The 16,506-nt window shown below is 49.0% G+C and overlaps 1 protein-coding gene across 1 annotated transcript in view; it reads right to left on the bottom strand.

The window, feature by feature from the left end:
• Positions 1 to 6,639: 6,639 nt before the first annotated feature.
• LOC144727449 (neuronal PAS domain-containing protein 3-like) overlaps positions 6,640 to 16,506 on the bottom strand; it is a 206,408-nt gene continuing 196,541 nt past the window's right edge. Inside the window, exons 8-11 of the mRNA XM_078606286.1 lie at positions 14,452 to 14,558; positions 13,714 to 13,861; positions 11,570 to 11,673; positions 6,640 to 10,727 (exon numbers count right to left, since the gene is read on the bottom strand). Coding sequence (XP_078462412.1) covers positions 9,154 to 10,727; positions 11,570 to 11,673; positions 13,714 to 13,861; positions 14,452 to 14,558 — 1,933 coding nt within the window. The 3' untranslated portion in view covers positions 6,640 to 9,153. The remainder of the gene's footprint in view (positions 10,728 to 11,569; positions 11,674 to 13,713; positions 13,862 to 14,451; positions 14,559 to 16,506) is intronic.

Below are 16,506 nucleotides of genomic sequence, written 5' to 3'. Positions count from 1 at the left end.
GGAGAGAGAGGGGGGCCCGAGTGGTGGCGTGAGATCGGCAACAACAGCAACGCTCCTGCGACCACCTCGTCTCCGGCTGACCGTGTGTGCGTCGCACGGCACCCGCACGCACAGACGACACAACACATGTATGACTTTACAATTCGCATTACTTTTAGCGTAAAGGTACGCCATGCCTATCCGTAATAATCCTATATTGTTGTACCATACATTGCAATAATGCTTTGACGACAAAGTCAGCGTCACGAGAGCAAAAATAAGGCCAGATGTATCGGTGGAAAACCAACAGAATTTTAATTAATCAGTGGATGTACGCACCGCGAGAGAGGATCACCCTCTCGAAGCAGCGCTTCTCAACCGTATCTACTCGCTTTCTTGCTCAATCTTCGCGGTCGGTACCGTTCGAACCAAGGTTTGCCCAACTGCAGAGATGTGCGATCTAGGTGGAGTTGAGAGGGCCGGGGGTGGGGGCTGACGGCCGCATGTTCCCGTACTTCGCATGGAGACGGGGAGACGATGGGGGTGGGAGCTGGATCGGTCACTGAACGCCATGGAGAGTTCGTTTCTTCTCGCTTGCCGACGTTGATGGTTCTTTCCTATAATTGCGAAATTCGACAGCGGCACACCTGGGGGCTTTGCCTCAACACAGCGGGTGTGAAGCGCTTCTCGAGAGTTGGTCTTTTGGCCAACTCTTTCGTCGATGCCGGCCAGACGTCTTGGGAGAGGTGGGAGAATTACCCACACTTTAACCCACCACGCGCGCGACCTGCCAATCAACTATCTCCGGTGCACGCATTTATACTGCTGGGCGGAGAGAGGGTGGGGGAGATGTAACAAACTTGCCCCATTGTTTCAGCCGATGGAAGGGAACCGGCTATTTATTATTTGCTGGTGAATACAGGATTATATCGCAGCTGCCGGCCACAAACTTGAAGCTGTTGCATGCGAACGTAGGCAGCGATTTGGGGAGGCCCTTTTTTTTCCCCCCAGCATTAAATTGTCCGTGGCTGGGCTACTGATTACCATGATGCGTATGCAGATAGTGCCCCTGTGCATACGAAGTACTATCAATGAGCTACGTCTGCAACTTGAGTAGAACGGTCGCTTGGTGCTGAATGAACCCAATGACCTTGAGTGCATTTTTCCCTGGTGACGGCGAACATCAGTGAGTGGCCAGTGATATCAACCCACATTGACCAGCGCGGTGAAGTATATCCACACATAACACCCCTCCCTCCACCACCACCTCGCCAATGCTGACAACGCATGGGAAGGAAGCTTTCATCCAACAGCAGATTGACCCGAGAAATTATTATTCTGCAACTGGCCGACAACAGAGTACAGCGACACTAATGCACATGCATTTGTGATGACATAAACCAATTTGTGACGAACGAAAAGGAGAGTGATGGCAGAAATACTGCGCAGCAACAGATAAGGGGGCAGTCAGTTATGCAGCGATACGCAATTCCCTAGAAATCCCACGTGGGCAATTTCAATCATTCGCAAGCCCATAATGCAATGTCTATGGCTTCATGGTCCACAATGTTTCCTCCGACCGTGGCACACTGCATCCTCTGAATATTAACATCGATGTGGGAAGATTTGCATGGACGTCTCAGTACACTGCCCTCCCAGAAAATTAGAGTTCACGTGGCCGTAAAAAAACGCTATCATGTGCGCATAATTGGCGTGCAACCAAGCAAGACGTAATTCTAAAAGCTGGTAGGCATGAAAAACTAATTTTGCAGCAGTAACGTTAAGGGGACTGCAGAGTGTTAGGCATTAATTTAACCTATGGCATACCTGTTTTCACAAAATTAAATAATAATGCCTGCACATGCATGGTCCCATTCTAAATTGTGCACCGTACTTTATTATGGACGTGTTTTTTTTTTTGCTGCACAGTTTCAGATGGATTATGCTGCTGCACTGGAAAGGTAAGCACACTCCACACGCATCCCAGAGGTCGACGGTTCATTCTCTGGCCACGGATTCCTAAATCCGCCCACCTCTGTCCATCCAGGAGTACACGTGAGCACACCATGGGGACAAAGCGTGGGCACTCCCGCTCCTTCCAAGATGTATGGCCAATGTGGAGGATTAGGCCAAATACAGGCATTCTCAAGAGCTCCTTACAATCGAGCGACTTCTGCCAGCAGTGGCATGAGCGAACGGTTTGCATGGCTGCACTTTTACCATTTCCAAACGGGTCTATATGTAATTGTAAGAATAGTCTAGCTGAAGATATCCTCTTCGCACCTGCACCTGCAAACGAGGCCACGTCAATCCGCTCCTCAGATCCCTCCACTGGCTTTCAATCCAGTCGTGAGTCCACTGCAAGATCACCCTCTCCGTCTTCAAGATCCTCCTTCAAGTGCTCTCCACTCTTGCATCCAAAGCTCTCGATCAAACCCGTTAGCCTCCGCACAAAGGGAGGTCGCTTCTTTTCAGCTGCGGCTCCCAATGTCGGGAAATGTCTACCTCTGCCCATTCACACTATTTAGATCCTTCCCCTGTTCAGGTGTAAACGATAAACCAAAAATATTTTCAACTATAATTTTATTTTTTTACCAGGTAAGGCCCACTAAGCTATATAGCTCTTTTTCAGAAGCAACCTGGCCACAAATGATAGCTCAACGAAGTGGCTTATTATTTGACATTTATAGCAGCCAAGTACTCTTAAACGCATGCTTATTCTGAATGTAGAGGGGAACACCGGAGGACATGGATAAAAATCCACACGACCACGGGGCGAACATGCAAACTCCAAATATACAGCAGGCGTCAGGGTGGTGATTGAACCCACGGCCTCTATACCAGGCGACTGTGGTGTAGGTTGAAGACTTTCTCTTCTTTTGAGCCAATGACTGCATCCTTACCTCGCACCTCCGATTACGACGGTTGGCAATGTACCGTGCGAAAGAAGTTCACCGTAGAGGGGTTTGTATTCACTTTACCCTCTACCGTCACGTCGCCTCTACTCTCTCTTGGCCTGTCACATTCCACCTCTCCTTCCCCCGATTCGTGAAAAAAACATCCTCCAAAATTCTCATCTTCTTAAAACTCTCTCGATGTCCACGTTCCCCCCATTATTTTTACCACGTTGTGATATTTAGATGCTTTATGAAGCCGTATTGTACATCGGACCGCAATGAGACTCATTTCAGAAATTAATAGAGTCTGGCATATGGCTTGGATCAGTGCAGTAGTTTCTCTGCCGACATATTGAAAAGAAGTTCAGCGTACACACATACAAAATCGGTTTCCCTCCCTTCACGCTGGGTGGCTTTGTGAGATTTCGCGTGCACGCTGCGAGCCTATTTCTACCCAAAATTCGCCACGTCACACGGTCCGAATTCATTTATTTCTTATATTTTTCTCACAGGTCTCCTTATTCACACTGGGGTCAGACCCCTCGACGTTCCCTGCTTGGTTGCATGCCCATCAAACGTAATATTTTAATTATCAGAGCTGGATTAAGCTATGCTGGCGGGACGTGGGACAACATTGCACGCGCACGTGTGCGGATTGAGTGCCCTCCTCGGCAGGCGGCAGTCTGAGCAAAACGCACAGGCCCGTCACGTACTCGTGACGAAGTTCACTTTGGGGGTGAGATGGCGCCAACGTGTCGTCAACCCACCTCCACCCGACACGGCCAATCAGCAAGGGGCTTGTCACGTCCAAAGAACTGGCCAATGTGTCGCCGCTTCAGCACACCTCGTAAGCCCCGTTTTGGAACTCATCCACTGCCGCTTAGAGCGAGGCACACGTGCGCTCTTTCGTCGTCATCAACATCGGCCGTGCTCGATCCACTGCTGGATGAATGCCTCCTTCTCCTCTCCGCTGCCATATACTGTATCAGTCTCGTGATGCGTCGATTCATGCCGCGCCTGCATGCGACTTGATTTCATTCGTCTCGGGCGCGTTTTATCACCTTTGGCTAGACCACCATCAAGAGTCTCGCCCACTGGCCATCATCCCCTTGGATAAAATGTGTCTTGTTCTTAGCAGTCCATAACGATGCCCCTTCAACGTAACACCTCAGAATATGTCCACCTCGGGCAGTTACTCAAGCCGCGGACTGGATACAAGTAATGGAATCCAGTGGGGGATGCGAACGGGCTCGAGTGCTAAACTTGATCATGCAAATTACCGGTACCAAATGGAATTGGGCATGGGGCCTGATTCCATTGCTTGCATCAGGGCCCATGCCAACCACCCGTTTGACACGCAATGCGTGGAGACTCCACAGAAAGTTTCTGGTGTTTGCCAACACTTTATGTTTCGAACGCTTCTCTTATTCTTTAACGTTCGGTACTGTCCTTTAAGTGTCGAAGGGATGCGTTGCCGACAATTCCACCACGCGGTTCAAACTGCTGCCTCATTAAGAATTATTTCATTGATCGCTTCTGCAGCGGCTGGGTGGCACAAAGAGGTCAAAGCACTGAGCTGGCATTGCTGAGATCCTCGGATAGAAGCCAAAAAACTCTTCCCGTGATTAAAACCGGTTTCTCAAGTGTGGCGAGCTGATGGTTTCAGCCCGCCCCCCCCATTGACTGCACACAATACTCCATCAGATGAAATTGTTTTTGCACGTCATTTGGTAAAAAAAGAAAAGAAAATATCCCTGAGAATTGAAAAGATCAGTTTGGTTGTCATCGAATTTCTGTCTGCGGCTTGTTCGGATGGGGAAAGAAGTGCCCCATGGGTGCTGCCCGCGACTGAGGATGAGGTCACTAGAAAATATTTCAGAAGACACTCTGCGATGTCTCCTTCCACGGACCATTCTCTCGTGACTTTATGAGATGTACTGAATTGATTATTTGACTCTTCACATCATTGTGCGTATTAGCGCAATCGGTATACAATGGGTTTGTTTTTTTGTACAAAGTGTAAATGGATATCTTCATTCACACCGTGCACGCGTTCTCTGAGACATGCCCTTTGATACCAGAAGCAACATTATAAAGCCACAAGCCAGAGGTGAACTTAAAATATGCTTTGAGCCAGCGTGAGATCCAAGGCTGAATGGGACCACTCCAGGTAGCGCAAATGAAGAAATGCCATGGCAAAGAGGAGAGCACAGCGAGTGGTCAACATGTATTTCAAATATTGCTGCCTTCAGTGCCATGTGCATTTGTGCATTTGACATTGATCGACCGATGTCCTTTCAACCAGGTGGATATTCACATACGCACGCAGTGGATGTGCATATATATGCACGCAGAGTGTTCCTCCCTCTCAATCACATTACAATTGTGCTGCCGGTCTAATGCCACAAGATGAATGAATGTCGATGATGAACTGGCAGCTGGCAGTTCACCACTTTGATTCGGAGGAACGCCTCCAGGAGGTGAAGCGACACATTCATTTCTGATGTTTTCTCACAGGTCTTCTTATTCACACTGGGGTCAGACCCCTCGACGTTCCCTGCTTGGTTGCATGCCGATCAAACGTAATATTTTAATTATCAGAGCTGGATTAAGCTGAATTAAGGTGAGAGATTAAACACAAATTTGAAGGCGGTTGGTTTTCTGTGTGGTCGTCATCAAGACAATCACAACGAAATACTTCAGAAACACGTTTGATGGGTTCAGGCTGCCTGGATTTGAACACGTGATCTCTGCTGTGCTCTGGCTCATGGCTCTTACAGACTCGTCCGCCATGCCACACTGCTTACACAACCACCTCATCTAAGCTCTATCCAGGCTCAAACCTGCTTAGTTTCCGAGATCTGCTTAGATCGGGTGCATTACAGGGGGTATTTGGTCAGAAGCACTGACAAAGTAAAAAAAAAATACACCTCATCTGCAAATTCCATTGGACACCACACTGACAAAAGAGAATGATGAACAAAGTGAGCTCTGCAGTACACCTGGAACGCATCCAAGGTCGTGTTAATAATTCAGACGTAATTATGTATAAGCGAGTATAATGTAATTCTCAGATATGATGATACCAGGCACAAATGTTCATGAAATGTCGTGTTCACAGTTACAATTTGTGTTTCGTTTGTTACAAACGTGGCATTGTAACCTCCCCCACAAAAAAAAAATGCACTTCATTGCCATGAGCGATTATTCGGTTAAAATGAACGGGGGCATGAAGTGAAGACATTCGCAATTCAATATCAATCCGGCACGTGCACAGCCCGTATTGTCGAACCCCATGCTGGACGATGAGGCCATCCGCCATAATTTTCGAGCCACGAGGGACATTTGGCCATACTTCACCGCACTGCTCTGCGCCACTTGGTGAAGGTTGCGGGGGTGCCCGGGGGGGGTCGAGTGCAGAACAGATTTTAGATTTTCCCGCACGACCCTCTTCGACCCGCAACGCCTGCTCCACCTGTCGTTGACGCATGCTGGTCACCCATCCAAGTGCTATCCAGGCCCAAGGCTGCTTAGCTTCTGAGATCTGATGACACCACCGGGACATTCTGGGTGATCGTCACCCAACTTGGTGTGAGATTTTGTGATTTCCTTTTCACATTTAAAAGTGTTGCTCAAATACCAAACAATGTGTGTTGCGTGTGTTTTGTTTTTTTGTGATCCCAGTCACTAAAAGAACATACCCCTAAGGCTGTTGATTCAGCAATATGAATTGAATGCATCGGAAATAATCGAGGGAGACAAATTTATTTCAACTTCAATTTACTTCCTTTTTAGTAATTTTCTTCAGAAAAGAAAAGAGAGAGACAGACAAGTTTCGTCGGTCAACGATGGGCCCAACCACGGTCAACAGGATCCACCACAAATGGTAAAAAGCAGTCGTTGTGAATGTAGGTGTAAGTGCGATGACATCGACCGGCACGTGCGGGTCTTCTCGCTCGTGTGTGTGAACCCAAGAAAGGAACGATGCGTTTGAAGTTCGAACCAAACCGTAGAAAAAGACTGTTGAGAACATCGTGAGATATTTAATAATGTCATAGATCAAAAAAATATCATGCAACTCTAAGATTTCTGGCACTTGAATCAAGTGGATATACGTCGTCAGACGTACCGTCTGGTGTAGGAACACAGAGGCCTTAACGATATATCCTGATTTTTTTTGTAACAGCTTGTAACGCGCTTTAGAAAGTTACAATTACACAATAAATTTTCTTTACAAAAAAATCCCCCCTCCCCCCGCCCGAAATAACTACTTAAAAAAAAACTCAAGCAAGAAACGAAAAGACGAAAATCTACAATCCTAAAAAATATAATTTGATCCACTGTACTGCGCACATTTGCATTAGATGGCCTCAGTTTAACTGATATTCATGGCACACGTGACAGATATTTATACCAAGAGAACAAATAAGACAAAAATGTGAGAGAATCTCTCAATCTCATTGAGGTCCCCGATTGAATGAAGCATACGCAACAGCACTGGAGCTCATCAAATCACAAGTTGCGACAGTTTTTTCTTTTGACAGGCAATATAGCAAATGGACCAACAGCAATATTTGTACATTTTCACAAATCCTTGCTTACATTTCTCGTAAGACAAGTTTCACAGTTTGATATTTTTAGTTTTTTTTTCCTTTTTTTTTTGCAGCTTTGTAGCAACCAACATTGTCAGTCAAGTTGAATAGTTTTTTTTTGCGTTACTATCCTTGAATGCATGCTGACGTTTTCCATTTGATAAAAAAAATGTGTAACATGCACTTCAACGATGGTTAGTCAGTTTTCCCCTCTGTCAAAACTCATTCTCGCCAGTACAAAATTATTTTAAGTCAACGGACGAACTGAGATAGCGAAACGAAAAATACTTTCAAGCAAACACCCGTTTATACTAACTCTAACAGCTTGATTTGAGAAAAAAAGTGCAGTTGTGCACTTGTGTGTTTCGTTACTCAAAAACAATTCAGCAAATAAATATATTCCTTTGAGCAAGCTTAAAGTAGCAGGGTATAATGCACACTATCTTGGCACACTCACCATATCCTGCAAATAATTCCTTCGAGTGACTGGAAATTTCTGGCGGTTGTGTTTTTGTTTCCCCCAATAAATTAGAACACTTTCAAGCACCCTATTTTTTCATTATATATTAATTACACGTTTTTTGTTATTTATCAAAGTGCTGTTTTTTTTTACCAATACTTTACATGGCACTAGACCCACAATGGTAATAGCACCTTTAAAAATAAATATATATTTCGAATGTAATGCACGCGTATAAGTTTAAGTTCAATTGTTATTCGCAAGGAAATCTCGCCAAAAAGAAACCGTCGCGGTAGATGAATGTGGCCGCTAACCGCGACACACCTCGCCACAATGAATTTAGCCGGACACATAATATCTTAGCTTGTAGCAATTATTATTTGCGGGGCTATATGGTGACACGAGCCAGATTCAGGGGGCCGCTGATGTTGTCCTCACGCTTCGGTCGTTCGTCACGCGATAAGTAGCACTCACTTTGGCTACGGGCGGGGGGGGGGTGTCTCCCATTGCACCGCACTCGCTGTTTCCAATATTAAAAAAAAGACAAAGCTAGAAAACAAAACATTTTGGCACGTTTTCGTAATTGCTGGCTCATGCTAGCCATCCTCGTGGTCCCTCGTGAAGCGTTGGCACACGTACATACGGCGTGATATGGACGGAACGGTTGAATGCATAAACATGTTTAAAAAAATAAAAGCATTCGGCACCGGTAAAACTGAAGCGTGCGTGCCACGTGCATCCCCGCAGGCCGTCTGTGAACCGCGTGGCGCAGCGCGTCTCTCCGCAGAGACAGCGGCGCGCGCCCGCCTGCATCGCGCACGGACGCAACGCATGCACGCAGACGAACAGAATACATATGCACACATGCAGACACGCGCACACGCCTAAGCAGACGTACGCTAATACACACGCGTGTGCACACACGCAGGCACAGGCGCACAAAGACAAAGATCCCCTGTGCGGCCTTTTACACAGTCGGGGAAAGTGCCAGCACGGTGTGCAAGGGGGCGGGTGTGGCCAGGACCACGCACGGCCACCTTTGTCTCCCTAGCGCCGACGTTTTACACAATGCGCCGGCTACTCATTAAAGGCCGAGTCGAACGTAACGGGAGGTCCCGGACAGCTTCTGATATCACCGATCTTTGCCTTTTACACACATACACACACACACACGTGCACGCACGCCCGCCGCACGGACACCACCATCCACGCTCGCACCGCATCATCATTCGTCTTTGCGCTCGGCCTGCGCCGGCTGCAGGCTGATGGTGTAAACTGGGAACGCTAGGCCGGAGAAGAGGCCCTCCGCCGTGGTGATGACTCCGCCCGCAGCGGCCGCCGTCGTAGCCGCTCCGAGCGGCAGCTGGTCGGCCGACAGCACCCCTCCCGCTTGCGCCGCGGCCGCGGCCGCCGCGGCCGCCGCGGCGCCCATCCTCTGCACGTGCTGGTAAATGACGTCGGCCGACGCCTTGGGGTCGAGCCGGAGCGCGGCGCTGTTCAGCTCGATGAGGTTGAACGGCGGCGCCGGCCGCAGGGCGTGCGGCCCGGCGGCCGCGCCGGCGTCGGAGCCGGGAGCCGGCGCCGCGCCGCCGACTCCCGCCGCCGGCGCGTCGCCGCCCGGCGCGTAGCGGATCGTGCCCGTCGTGTAGACGCGCGGCTGCGCGGAGGCCGACGCGGCGGCGGCGGCCGCGGCCAGCGGCAGCACGAGTCCGGCCTGCTGCTGGAGCCTCTGCAGCAGCTCCAGCTCGCCCGCCGTGTACAGCAGGGAGGCGACGCTCGCCACGGGCGGCGAGAGGGGCAGAGGGGGCGACGGCTGCCGGTGCCGGGACGCCGTGGTGCTGCCGGTCGCCGACGGGGAGCCGGGAGAGGCGTTGTTGACCGATTGCGGCCGCTGCTGCCCCCCTTCCTCTTTCTCGTCGGCGACCTCGTCGGTTTCGGGCGATGCGAGCACGCTCTCGGGGATGTCCTCGTTGAGGATGTGCGCAGTCTGGCTCGAGTGGACGCTCGACGAGTTGAGCTGCTCGGCCACCATGCTGAAGTCGGAGTCGCCGCGGAGGATCTCGCGGTTGGGCAGGCACGCCCAGGATGGGGCGATCCCGTCGGCCGAGCGCGGGGACACCTCCAGCCTGAACTTCGGCAGCCTTTCGAAGTCCAGCGACGGCGTCACCAAGTGCACGGCGGCGGGCAGCGGCGACTCTACTTTATCCGCCCGCGAGACATCCAGCGTCCACTTCCTAGGGCCCACGATGCTCCTGTCCCTCAGGGATCGCTTCCGTCGTTTCCTGAGTCGGCTGGAGGTTTGCATCCTGCTCTTTGACACCTCCAGCCTGTCGCAGCCATCAATCGAGTCCCGGTCGCTGTCCGATGACATCGATTGGCCCTCCGTAGCCTTTGCCTCCGTGTGCCGATCGGAATTTCTCAGCCTCCGTTGCCGCTGGGTTTTGACGCCTCGGGACAGGACAGTCCTTCTGGGTTGCTCCGTGACCTTTGGCCCCTCGTACAGATCGGAGCTGTCAGACTGGGCGTCCGAGTCTTCATCGTCGTCGTCGTCATCGTTGTCGTCGTCATCTTCATCATCGTCATCATCAAGGTTGTCCGAGCTGCTGTCGTTTTTCATATTGTCTTCGCGTGAGCTTTGGCAAATGCGGGCAGGTAGCTGCTGCTGTTGCTGTATCGAGTGGGTATGGCCTGGGTCCGTCCGTGATATCGTCGTGGCTTTCCGAATGGGCTCCATGATGACGCTGTTTTCGATGATCCCGAGGCGGCCATCCACGCATCTCAACGGCTCGTTGTTCTCTTCTGCAACGTGACAACGTACGACAAAATTTATTTCGTTTGGTTTTAAAAACAAAGCGCAGCGGCGAACTGCGTCCGTGATCTCAAGCGTACGCCAGTGTCACAGAGGGCAGCGTAGGAAAATGAAGAATTTGTTTTTAAAATATCAAACGAGTAACACAAAATATACTTTTTAACACGTGTTACTCATCACTATTGATAATATCGCTTCAACATTGTGGGCCTTTGGTTCGTACAAAGTCATTCACGGTTGTCATCGCTATTGTGACCGCACGCGATAGCACATAGGCACTTGTGATAAGGCAAAGTTCTAAAACCGAATGTTACAGATAAGACCATAACAATGTACGGCCCTTTGTCAATCCGCCATTGTTTGATTTCCTCCATGTGCCATGGCAGCCATGGTGGTTGTTCGACCATGTTTCACCACACTGGTTGATGCGGGTTGGTGAAGTAAAGGAGGCGGAGTGGGTGGTGCCCAAGATCGGTTCAGATATTGCTCACCACCGATGTCAGTAGCCGCGTCCTGGGAGTCTAACTCCGACTGCTAGGTTCATAACAGTGCAGTGCGTCAAACCGCTGCGCCACCACTCCCCAACAGACCATGCATATCCTTTATTCCAGGATGCTGTGTGGACTTTATAAAACCTTCATGACCAGGCGTGCTCACTAATCATTGGTCGCTCGCTCCGCTATCTATACCCTACGGCTTATCCCTAAGTGAAGCAGTTTATAGAAATCATTATTAACCTTTGGGTAAAAGATTATACTGAGAAAGGAACTAAATACAAAGCACACTCTGTCGATATATCGATTTAATAAAAAAAGATGCTTTCTCTACTTGCCTTTTGCCTCTGTCTCTGAGTCAGAGGTTGATATTTCCGTGGTCTGTTCAGCAAGGCTGGGCATCTGCTGAAGATCCAAAATGCACCCTTTCATCTCCAGGTTGCTGATTGAGAGAAGAACGCCCGGCAAACACACCGCGGGTCAACGCAGAGCAGACTGCACATCAGCCACGCGAGCACCACACATTTAACCGTGTTGATTTCACCTTCCATTGCCAATTTGCCCACTAAAGGGCACACCACATCTGACATTTAAGAATGATCATAATCATCATTCACAGCCCCCTTTGTCAATTCACTGCTGGGTAGAGATTCTTTTGCACCGTACATGGACAAGCCGTGCTAATCGGAGGTGCGGGGGAAGGGCGGCAAATGAAACACGAAAAGCAAAGAAATGAGTTTTCAAAAGAGATTTCAAAGTGCATGGCTCCAGTGGCTTCCTAATAAGGTGCATAGCTTCAGTGGGATGGATGAAGACAGTGTTGTTCGAAGAGGTTGCTTGACTATATTTCACCGTTCTGGTCATTGTGGGTTGGTAAAAGTGTGGGGAGGCGAGGGGGGGGAGGTGTGCAGGACTGGCCAGGAATCAAACTCAGGTTACCAGGTTCATCGAGCATTAAGGTACCAATGCATCACTGCGAAATTGACATTACAACAACGAGTGTATTGCATTGATCCTCAGGCGCTTTGGCCTCTTAATAGACGCAGTCATCTTGACTCGCAAAATCCGAGTCAAGATAACTGACAGGGGTTTTGCATAATTGTGTGTTTTTGAGAAAGCCTCCATTGCTAGACTAAACGCTGCAATCTGGTGCAATGGGAAAATGCATTTGTGCATCTTAGTAATGTCTCCTATGTGCGATGCACACGACCTGGAAATGTCTCTCGAAAATATTTTAACCATGGTGAATAGCGAGTATCATGATCCCAATGATGGCATTTTAACCCATATTCAGATACCCTGAAAAGCACATTTTGCCGATAAAGGCTTTAAAAAAAATATATATTTTCAATGTTCAACTTCAGGTATTGCAAAAACGGTGTGTAACGATCCATTTACAATGCAGTTACATTTCAGATTTGTATGGAATCCAAATGCGCCTGCACAGCAACATTGTGAATAAAAACCGTGACACCTGTGCCACTTTGCACAATGCCCAGGTTATATTTCACAGTTCACCTTACGTGTATCGATTTAGATATATTTCTTTGCAATACTGCTTTGGAGGTGGTGGCGGTGGACGTGCACGAATAACAACAGCAACAAAATGACAACACATTCACGAAGAACATTGCCTAAAAGAGGAAAAATGATTAATTAAACAATGTTTCAGACAATGTGTTCAGGGCTATTGCTCAACACGCCAACTATCATTAAACAATTCACCCTCCTGCGGGGGGTGGCAGCGTTATTGGCGCAAATACTTTTTGTCATTTTCACTTGCAGTGTGAATAATAAAAAATTACATTTCTAAAGAAACCTCTCACCCGGAGGTCACATTGCACACAGCGGTGGCGAGATGTTAACTCCCTCGCCCGGTACGCAGGAGGTCGTGGGTTCGATCCCGAATCTGACGCCTGCCGTATATTTTGAGTTTGCATGTTCTTCCCGTGGTCGCGTGGAAAATAGGGGCCTCTGGTTTTTCGCTCCACATTTAGAATTATGCATGTGCAGTATTTGGCTGCTATAAACGTCCGCACGATAAGCCACTACGTTGAGCTATCATTTGTGGGCAGGTCGCCTATGAATAAGAGCTATACAGCTCAGTGGGCCTCACCTGGTAAAATATATTTATGGAGTTTTAGTTTCTAATGTATCCGTGCACCCATGTGACGAGGAATGATTACAATTTGTTGACCGTCGTTAGTGAACGAATCTAACACGCAGGCTTTCGCGCCCAACATGACTCACAAAGAAGGTGTTTGGGTTAGGTCGCGTTAATTCAAGCGTGTCGTTAACCCGCCGCCGCCTGACGCAGCCAGTCCGTAAGGTTTGTCACGTGGAGCAAAACGTGCCAATTAGCTACCACGCCGGCATATCGGGGCGACGGAGAGTAAACCCAGCGATGACAACAGCCAGGCCTCGTGCGGGCGACTTGCCCGTCGTCGGCAGCGAGGGTGCGAGAGTGCGAGAGGGTTCGGACCTTAGCACGTAATTCACCGACACGACCGTCTTCTCGTCCGCGTTCTTGGTGTTGATGGTGATGGTCGCGGTGGACTGCACCCAGATGTAGCCACCGCACTTCTGCAGCCATCGGTAGTAGTTGGTGATGCACTGTCCCTTGTTTATCACTGCACGGCGGCCAAAAAACACGACGGGCCAAGCGAATAACATTAAGAGCGGACCATTAAGTCAAGTGTATCCGTTAGCCATTATGAAAAGTGGCTGTGCGGTGATGGAGTGAGGGTAGGAGATGGCTGCCTGGGCCGGTGGGTGGACAGAGAGAGCAGGGTTATTGATTGCGAAGAGCACAGATTTTTTCCCTTACAATAACAAAGCCGTGACAAACGCAAGGGGCTTTAAAGCATCGCCACAATTAAGCAGACGCCACAATCCCCGAATCAACTTGCGTAAGTAAAAGCAGGATTCAGCGTCAGCCGCTAAGTGGCCTCTAAGCTGCAATGAGCAGATTGAAACGATGGACAGATTGAATGGTGATCATCCGACAACCCTGGGCATAAATGTGGCACAAATAAGGTCTCGCAGCTGCAATTTTTCTCGGGAGGGAGGGTGGGGGGATGACCTGCACGGATTCCACAAACCGCCGCTTTCTTTGTGCTACTGGGGTTGGGAGTGCGTGCGCTAGGGAGGGGGGGGCCCGAGCTCCACGGCGGCTACCGGCCCCAACCTCGCGTCTCCAAAGTGAAATGGGGACACTCACGATCCAAGTGGCTGAGCCGCAGCGCCGCCACATCCTCCGTGTGGATCAGGTGGTAGCAGCTCTTGCCCACGATGTCGCTCGCTGTGTGGTCCATGTAGTCGCTTATCCTGCTCACGCACAGCCACAGCAGTCGACATTCGCCACTAAGTGCCGGTGACGTCAACCCCAGTGCTTGTTCCAGGCTAGGTGCACTTTGTGGCCACGGTGAAGTGTCGGCGGCTTGCTGGCACGAGGCAGTGGGATAGTCCCAGCTGTTGTGGGCAAACTGAGATAACTGGCAGATGTGCCACCTGTCCACTCAAATTAACAATCATTTAATTTTGAGTTTTAGCCTGCCCAGCTCTTCGCTCGCTGTTGTGAGCGTCGCTCCTCCCCTCTCCATTGTTGCTGGAGGGCGACTACCTCCAACGGCACAGTAGCATCCTTCACTGCCTCCTCCACAGAGGCCGATCTTGTCACCGCTGTCACCAATCATTCCGCAACTCCGATTAGTACGGTTGGCTACGTACGGTGCTAAATAATTTCAACATACATACGTGCAAGTCCACTCAGGTCCAAATTTCCCATACGACATCAGCAAATCTCTTCCGTAGCCCGTGTCATGCCCGTTTAACCTTCTGTAGCGCCCAATATCCAGCCAAACAGAAGCCGAGAGGGCGAGTTGTGGCTCGGCATACCAGCTGCATAGCCCAGCTAAAGCAACCTTACCTGCCGGAAAGCTCACTGATGGGACCATATCATACAGATAAAGACAAAGATCCCCGTATTGCCTTAATAGACTGTTGGGGCAAGTGATGATAGCAAGCACCTATGAAGGCCGGCACGGCACACGAGGGGGTGGGTGGCCATCATCTCGCCCGACAGCCTTTGTCTCCCCAGTAGCGATGTTCACACACCACAGAAGGTACTTATTTGAGGCTGAGTCGCCCTAGCGGTGGCCAAGGACCGGTTCAGATAATCGTCACTGGTGTTGGCCATAAGCGGGAATCGAACTCGGGTTCGCCGGGTTCGTAGCGCAGTGCACTAACCGCGACACACACACAACCCACACATGTACATACATGTGCAGGAGAGGGGAGAAGAGATTTCAGAATGACCTTCCCAAATAATTCATCAGGGAAGTTACTGACTTTGGCCTCAACCTATCCCTTATCCCCCAGATCTCACTGTTCTGTGTCATTAAAAAAAAAACACTCAATTTTCTGTAATGGTAGTCAGACATTTTTAGTCTTTCATTTTTTTTATATAGAGGGAAACTTGGACCTGGTATTTTTTTCCAGTAAGCAAATCACCACTCTGGTCACATTTGACCATTTTAAAACGTTTAATTCTTCACCATTTTTAACCATATTGTACAAATGGCATCATGTCATGAGCAGAAGTATCCATGAGGATCTCTCGCACAGTGGTGCAAATGCTTGTGTTCGAGAACGGCCCACAGAAGCGGATATCACAGAGCTAAATCTGGGATATTTTCAAGTGAGCTCTGGACACATTTTCTATTCCGTCAAAACTCTTTTCTACAGGAATGATTCAGAACAGTATGCTGTTGTGTGATTCATCTCATAATCTTATTTTTTTAAATTATATAATAAGCACAATGAGGACAACTTGCTGGACAAGGTTACAAACTTCGATTTAAAGCTTTCGTGACTGCAGGGATTCATCTTCTTGGTTCTTTCGGTAAAGTCACGTAGAAGGGAAATAATAAAATAATAAAAATAAAACATAATAAAATAAAATTCTCACGACGTTTCGGCCACAACGCAAGCAGCCGTCCTCAGGTGAGGATGGCTGCTTGCGTTGTGGCTGTTCTTCACCTGACAACGGCTGCTTGTGTTGTGGCCGAAACGTCGTGAGAATTGTATTTTATGTTTTATTTTTATTATTTTATTATTTCCCTTCAACGTGACTTCACCGAAAGAACCAAGAAGAAGGTTACAAACCTTCACCAGTGGTGGTGAAGGTTTCACCGGTTAAAAATCAATATAAATAAAAGGTGGAAATTGGAGGTGGCCGGGTGGTTCAGAGGTCAGGGCACTGATCTGGCACCAC

The sequence above is a fragment of the Lampetra planeri genome, chromosome 25, assembly GCF_965212315.1.
Source record: "Lampetra planeri chromosome 25, kcLamPlan1.2.h2, whole genome shotgun sequence".
NCBI lineage: Eukaryota > Metazoa > Chordata > Hyperoartia > Petromyzontiformes > Petromyzontidae > Lampetra > Lampetra planeri.
This window is presented reverse-complemented; position numbering and strand designations above follow the sequence as displayed.